Source organism: Podarcis filfolensis (assembly GCF_964270895.1).
Source record: "Podarcis filfolensis genome assembly, chromosome: 4".
Classification (NCBI taxonomy): Eukaryota; Metazoa; Chordata; class Lepidosauria; order Squamata; family Lacertidae; genus Podarcis; species Podarcis filfolensis.
Genome location: NC_139607.1, coordinates 103,451,925 through 103,460,010, shown reverse-complemented (window position 1 = coordinate 103,460,010; position 8,086 = coordinate 103,451,925). Strand labels below are relative to the sequence as shown.

The 8,086-nt window shown below is 46.6% G+C and overlaps 1 protein-coding gene across 1 annotated transcript; it reads right to left on the bottom strand.

Moving 5' to 3' along the window:
* Window positions 1-4,469: 4,469 nt before the first annotated feature.
* On the bottom strand, window positions 4,470-5,465 carry LOC310761850 (olfactory receptor 52D1-like; the record flags this gene model as incomplete). Its single annotated transcript, XM_083612047.1, has 1 exon — window positions 4,470-5,465. One exon carries the CDS (start codon window positions 5,463-5,465, stop codon window positions 4,470-4,472), a length of 996 nt encoding a protein of 331 aa, XP_083468173.1.
* Between the last annotated feature and the right edge of the window lie 2,621 nt (window positions 5,466-8,086).

The window sequence follows — 8,086 nt, the reverse complement described above, 5'->3', positions numbered from 1 at the left end:
GCAGGATGTTTGTGTCACAGCCTGCGCATTTCCTGTTCACAGGATGTTTATGTTTTCTGTTGCTTTCGTTTCTCTCTTGGTGTCGAAGACACTGAAGCAGGCAGTCATGTTTTTACTTTGTTCTTTTTTATTATTATTATTAAATATTTATTGGTATTTTCAAAAAACACACAACAAACAAAAACAAAAAAAAATAAACAAAATATTCGAAACTAAACAAAAAAAATAGAAAAAACACATACAGTTTCTGATACTTATTTTCCTCAACCTTGTTTCTCAGACCTCCTCACACCTCCCCTTCTTGTATTCCAATTTAAATTGTCAATTCAGCAAGTCCTTAACTTATTTCTTCACCTTAACTTAAACATTTATTCTAACATACTGTTATTTTACTTTACTTCTTTTTTCCATTTCCTCCATTTATTTTTAACAGCCTTATTCTCACTTAGTTTAAAAAAAAAGGAAAAAAAAAACCAATTTCACCTTATTAAAATTACACATCAATACTTATACCTCATTAATTTATTCTTGAACCTTTTTCCTAAGGTCGACCAAAATTTCCCTTCCACGGTTTACCCAATTTCCTTACCACTAACAAAATATAAAACAAACAAAGCAATGCAAATTATCCTTATGTACCCTTTGGATTCCCAACCTCCACCCACCCTTCTCCCGGTTCCAGTCCCCAACCAATATCCATCAGTCTTTATATTATTTATTTAGCCTGGAGATCTCAGGTCCGAGGCCCTTATGTCTCTCTCAGTTCCTTTCTGCCGGTCTCTTTGATAGACCTTGATGTTAAGCCCCAGGTCTCGGAGGGGCTCCGGCCCAACAGAATCGGTGTTGCTTCTAGCCAGTCCTCCATACTTAAAAGCAAAAGCAAAGCCTATGGGGTATTCCAACTCTTGTTTCAAATTTCTTTCAAATCCAAATGTCCCCACAGCTCCAGCTTCCACCTTCAACAAATTTATAATCCTCAGGTCTTCAGATCTCCTCAAAAGAGGATCTCTCCATTTTCCAAATTCCCAATCAAACCAGGCTTTCCGCATCCAGTTTTTATTGTCCTTTTTTATCATCATGTCAGGCCTCATATTGTAGCTCTCCTTTGACTCCTGCAAAACTCCATCTCCTCCTTCGTTTTCTTCAAAAAGAACATATTGCTCCATCGTGTCTACGCTTTCGGTTTCATTTATTTGTTCAGTTGAATAGGCTTCCTGTTTCAAATCCTTATCAGACTCCAAGCTGTTGTTTACTGTCCAGTGTAATAGCGCTACCTCTGTAGACAAAGCATCGTACTCATCTTGTAAGTTTCCCAAGAGAACCAGTGCTCTGTCCAATTCTGCTTGGAATTTAGACACTCCAGCCATTTTTGTAATGTAGTATCCTTGTTACCCCTCTAGGGGGATTTAATTCCTTGATCTTCCTTTCAGCTCAAAAACCAAAAGTCCAGTTATTTTGTATCAACCTTATTTTCAACAAGTTATCCCGAATAAACCAGCAAAAACAGCAGAAACAATGTTCTCTTTTTCCAGCTGACAACTAGCTGACTAGCAGCTCACTTGACAGCTGTCAAAATCTTCCATGCAACAGGCTTTCTCATCGGACGTTCCCGGGTCTAGGGGGGGGGTGTAGTTTCAGCTCCCAAAATTCTTTTTATCCTCCAGAATATCCTCTTATAATGTCCAAACCGTGAGGTCAGGATCTTTAGTTAAAAAAAAGCAAGAAACAGATTCTCTCGACCTTAGCTGCCCAGTCCTTTGCTTTAAGTTGTTTACAAAGAGGGGGGGTGGACTTCCTTTTTAGCCCCTTCCCGCTCGTTCCAAATCCAAGATAAGAAATTTTTTAAAGTTCCAATCTCCGTATTACTCACGGGTTGATGTTTTAGGATCCAATCACTCTTAGAAGAAGTTGGCGCTCTCTGTCAATGGCTTGCGGCTTCACTCCGTAGACGAGGGAGTACTCTCAGCACCACGCCTTACCCTGCCTCCGTTCCGAAGCCTTTAAAAAGGCTCCGTCGCGGATTGGGGGGGCGCAAATGGTGCCCGCCGAGTCTCTGTGTTCACAGGCATCCGCGCCTGTGATTTTAAGGGTCCCCGCTTCGCCGCAGCGGCCAGACCCAGACGCTACGGAGCCGATTCCCTCCGGAGCTCGGAGGGAATCCGCCATTAAACAGTGGCACCAACCCGGAAGTCCTTGTTTTTACTTTGTTCTGACCAACGCTGAATAAAACTTGTAAATAATGCTCTCCTGAGTGCGACTTTTGCTGTGCATTATCTGCTGATAGAGCGTGCATCAGCCCAGGAATGTCGGAAGCTATTTTCTGGAGCTCATGTCGCTAATTGCTGATACTGCGTGTCTACGGGAGATCGGTGGACATCCGGAGTCGACGTGGAGGCAGTGATGGCCTTTGTCTCCCTGGCAGTATCCCAACAGAGGGAACAACCTCCTGCAAGGTGGCTTCTCCTAGACGAGTGTATCCCAAACTTGGGTCTCCAGCTGTTTTTTGACTACAACTCCCATCATCCCTAGCTAGCAGGACCAGTGGTTGCGGATAATGGGAACTGTAGTCCAAAACAGCTGGAGACCCAGGTTTGGGAAACTCTAGATGTTTGAGAAGACAATTCCCATTATCCCCAGTCAGCACAGCTCTGCACTCAGCTCCACACAGCATCCTTCAAAACCATCCCATGAGCTGTATGTGAATAAACTATACAAAGCAGAGAGCAACCATATTATTTATTTAGTTTTTAAATTTATAGACCGCCCTTCATCTGAAGATTTCAGTCCGGTTCACCAGACGAAAATACAGGATAAAAACACAAATAAATAGTTGGAACAAAAGGAAAACAAGTCAATAACACCCCCCCTCCCACAACACATTTAAAAGAGCATTAGACGTCAATCAGCCAAAGGCCTGGTTGAAGAGGAATGTTAGGCTTGGTGCCTAAAGGTGTATAATGAAGGCGCCAGGTGAACCTCCCTGGGGAGACCATTGCATAGACGGGGAGCCACTGAAGAGAAGGCCCCGTTCTCGTGTTGCCACCCACTGGACCTCTTGAGGAGGAGGCCCACCTAGGAGGGGCTCAGAAGATGATTTCAGGGTCCAGGTAGGTTCATATGGAAAGAGACAGACCTTGAGGTATTGCGGTCCTGAGCCATTTAAGGATCTATAGGTCAAAACCAGCACTCTGAATTGGGCACAGAAACTATTTGGTAGCCAGGATCAGTTTAATATTCTCAAACCGTCCTGCTCCGGTGAGCAAACTAGCTGCTGAATTCTGCACCAGCTGAAGTTTCCGAACCGTCTTCAGAGGCAGTCCAACACAGAACACGTTGCAGTAATCTAACCTTGAGGTTACCAGAGCATAGAACAAACTTAGCTGGTCTTTAAGGTGCTACTGGACATTTTTTATTTATATAGACAACAGTAGTTAGGCTATTCCTGTTCAGATAGGGGCATAGCTGGGCCACCAACCGAAGCTGATGGAAGGCACTCCAGGCCACTGAGGCCACCTGAGCCTCAAGCAGCAGCAAAGGATCCAGGAGGACCCCAAAGCTACAAACCTGCTCCTTCAGGGGCAGCGTAACCCCATCCAGAGCAGGCAACCACCTGTCAGGAGCTCGTCCTACACTCGAGTAGGACCCTGGCAGAGACACATGCCCAAGGCATGTTCTCTCCCTCCTGGTCGATCGTTCAGGAGCTTCAAAAGCTTTCTTCAGCCCAAACATCACAGCGACCGGTGCCAACAGACACCGGCACACTTAGGGCTCTGCAGAGTCTTCACAGCTTGTGCAACAGACCCCAGCAACTCAGCATTTTGGCTAATCTACTTTATTTACATATAAACAGACAGGGAGCACTGCAACATGGCTCTCTCTCTCTCTAGCATCAGACAGCAAAGAGAGAAAGAACAAAGGACAACAGTCCCACTTCACAGAACACAGTAACACAAACATCCTGTCTCCGTCACTTCCCACTCTGTGGAGTCAAAACATATACCGTCATGTAATAGACAACAATCCCATGATTGCAGTCATGGAGCAGGAATTCTAACACCTCCCACCCATCTAGTCTAAGGAAGCACAAACTAACAGTTGCCTCAGTCTTATCTGGATTGAGCTTCAGTTTGTTGGCTCTCATCCAGTCCATTACCGAGGCAAGACAACGGCCCAGCACTTCCACTGCCTCACCTGCGGATGTAAAGTAGAAACAGTGCTGAGTGTCATCTGCATGCTGCTGACAATGTACTCCAAACCCCACTCAGCGGTTTCATGTAGATGTTAAATAACATGGGGGATAGGACTGAGCCCTGTGGAACCCCACGTTGACACGCAGTCATCAGGGCAGGAAGCAGTTGTTCCCAGAGCCAGGGAATGTGCAGAGAAGCCTCCTCATCAGGCTGTCACAATTCACCACTCAGAGGCAGCAATAAAGAGTGACAGCAATGCATACAGAGAGCCCCTTCCTGCTATGCCCCATTGGTCAGGGGTGGGGCTCCAGTTTTGGGACTGAGAAACGCCCCCGCCCCTTGCAAGAGGAGGCGCCTGGCCGCTTCCCGAATCTGCTTCGTTTTAACCCCGTAGACGATGGGGTTGAGCATGGGGGGCACGATGACGTAGAGGTTGGCCAGCAGGATGTGGACGTGGCGAGGGATGTTGTGCCCAAAGCGGTGGGTGAGGAAGGAGAAGAAGGCCGGCGTGTAGAACATCAGGATGACGCAGAGGTGGGAGCCACAGGTGTCCAGGGCTTTGTGGCGAGCATCCTTGGACGGGAGTCGAAAGACGGTCCTGAGGATCAGCGTGTAGGAGATGGCGATGAGGACGGAGTCAACCCCCAGGGTGGACAGAGCTGCTGTCAAGCCATACACCACATTGGGGGTGATGTTTCCACAGGCCAGGCGAGCCACACCCATGTGTTCACAGTAGGTGTGTGGGATGACATTGAGGCCACAGTAGGGCAGCCGGAGCAGGAGGAACACAAGGATGACCACGGCGAAAAAGCCCCGGAGGACACAGACCACCCCAATCCTCCCGATCACCACGCGGGTCAAAATGGTCGCATGCCTCAAGGGGTTGCAGATGGCCACGTAGCGGTCAAAGGCCATGGTCATCAAGATGGCTGACTCCACGGCAGAGGTGAAGTGGATGAAGAAGACCTGGGTGAGGCAGGCGCTGGAGGAGATGGCCCCAGCACCGAACCAGAAGATGCCCATCGCTTTGGGGATGGTGGTGCTGGAGAGGACCACGTCGGAGGCAGCCAGCAAGGAAAGAAAGAAATACATGGGCTGGTGGAGGGCAGGCTCTGAGGCGATGGTGGCCACCAGCATGAGGTTGCCCAGCAAGGCCACCAGGTACATCCAGCAGAATGGGATGGAAATCCACACGTGGAAGTCCTCCAGTCCTGGGATGCCAGCAAGGAAGAACCAGGGAGGGATGAAGCTGCTGCTGTAGTTGGGAGCAGACATGGCCACGTGAAGCTCCCTGAGCACTTCATTCATGTGTTTGTTGTGGGTTTGAGTCCCATGTTGGGCAAAAGGTTCCTGCATTGCAGGAGCTTGGACCAGGTGGCCCACACGGTCCCTTCCAATGCTACAAGTCAATGGTTCTATGCTTTCAACATTTTTTACTTGCAAACCTCAGAAGGAAGATGGTCCCTGCTGCCTACAGTCTAAGAGGCATGGTATGAAAGGCAAACGGATTGGGAAGGAGGAGGCAGAAAGCAAACTATCCACTGTTTGCTCTGCTGCTTTTTGCAGGCTCAAAAGATGTCCAAGCTGAAAAGATCTGTGTCTGGCTGCTTTTGTTTCTTTGTATTCTGCCCCAAGCTTTCAGGATGAAAACCTGCTCTTTATAGGGCTCAGAGAGAGCAAACATCAATTTGCGGATTGCCATTTGCTCTGATTGAGCTTTAAAGAGCAAGTTTTCATGGGGAAAGCACTGGAGCAAAGGAAAAAAAGGGTGTGTGTGCTCAGATACAGAGTTTTAAAGTGAGGACCGTGCCTGGAAAGAGAGGAGGAAAGGTAATTGTGGACAAACCCTTAGTTTTGTGTCCAGTTGGTGGCAATTCAACAGGCCTTGAGGCTGGATCCAAGCGCAATGGAAGGACTGTGGCTGCCTCCCCTTCTGCTGGGTGACAGAGGCTGGGAAGAAGGCGGGCTCTCAGCTGGACCTCTATCCAGGTGCTACCTGCTGCTTTCTCTCCCTTGGGTGACTTCAGAAACGGCAGCTGGTAGCTGGAGAGATTGGGGGGGCTCTCAGGTGCAGGCGTTGCTGTCGACCCTTTTTCACACCAAAAAGGGACCCTTGTTGCTGCTCCCCTCTTATCAGAACTGGACTTTTCGTAGAGTTGGAGGGACCCCAACGGTCATCTAGCTCAACCCCCTGCAATGTAGGAATCTCAACTAAAACATCCAGGACAGATGGCCATCCAACCTCTGCTGACTGAGCTTCTAGAGATGATCCATTCTGGTGATGGTCACTGCCTTGGTGCCCTTGGGGAGGATAAGGAATGTATATGAACGGATGGGTGGAAAAATGAACAAGGTGGGATGATGCAACAACAACAACAACAACAACAACAACAACTGGAAGCACAGCAAGATTTTTGAATGCTCCACTTGGCCAGGCCAGCAAATGAATGATCTGCCAAGCTGTATGCAACCAACCTAGTCTGGAAATCAAGCTTTATGGTAATGGTTGGGGGAGCTGGGGGCATTTAGTCTGGAGAAGAGGAGGCTGATGGGAGATATGAGAACAATCTTAAGGGCTTGTTTTCTCCTGCTCTGGAGGGTAGGACTCGAACCAACTGGCTTCAAGTTACAAGAAAGGAGATTCTGACTAAAAACACGTAAGAACTTTCTGATGGTAAGAGCTGTTTGACAGTGGAACGCTCTCCCTCAGGAGGCTGTGGACTCTCCTTCCTTGGAGGTTTTTAAGCATGGCCATCTGTCATGGATGCTGTAGCTGAGATTCCTAAATTGGAAGGGGTTGCGTTGCAGGTACCTGTGGGAAACCCGCAAACAGGATCTGAGCACAAGATCCCTCTGTCTAATTCTCTTCTAAGGCCAATCAATTGCTGGCCATAATGGTTTCTGTGTGATAGCACATTCCACAGTTTAACTATTCACTGTTTGAAGACATATCCCCCTCTCTTTTTTGGTCAGCCATAAGAACATGAGAAGAGCCTGCTGCTGGGTCAGGCCAACAGCCCATCTCATCCATCACCCTGTTCTCACAGTAGCCAACCAGATGCCTGCAAGCAGGATCCAAGCACAACAGTCGTCTCTTCTCTTGTGGCTTCCAGCTACTGGTACCCAGAAGTTTCACACCTCTGACAGTGGAGAAAGAGGAGGCGCTACAAGCCCTCTGTCCTGCAGGGTTGCCACTGCAATAGCTGGCAAGGTCCCTCTCCTTCTCAGAAAGCCGGTGTGGATTTCTGCTTTGGTTGATTTTAATTCATTTTGCTACATCCAACATTAAAACAGGTGAAAAAATAAACATACATAACACATACATACAAAAAAGGAGTACATAAATAAAAGAAATAATAATAAAAAAACAAAAGAAAAAACATCTCCTAACATAAAACACCAACTAATTAACTTACATTAACTAAATAACTAAATAACACACAACATTAATTGACTTCCCTTCATCTCGGTTTCAGAATATATTATATGATTTTTTATCTGCAGTTTCTTTTCCTCAAAAGACTCTTTACGTCACAAGTGTTACGTCACACCTACTGTGATTTTTAGATTTTTTACCTCTGTTTCCATATATGTCATAAATTTATTCCATTCTTTATTAAACTTTATGTCTTTTTGATTTCTTATTTTCTGTGTCATTTTTGCCAGTTCTAAATAATCAAATAGTTTGGTTTGCCATTCGTTTATAATTGGGATTTTTGATGTCTTCCAATTCTGTGCTATTAGAGTTCTGGCAGCCACTGTCGCATACTGAAAGAATGTGTGGTCTTCCTTTTTGATTTCCTCCCCAATTATCCCCAGCAGAAAGGCTTCGGGTTTTTTTATAAAGGTATATTTGAGGATTTTTTTTAATTCATTGTAAATAGATTCCCAGAATT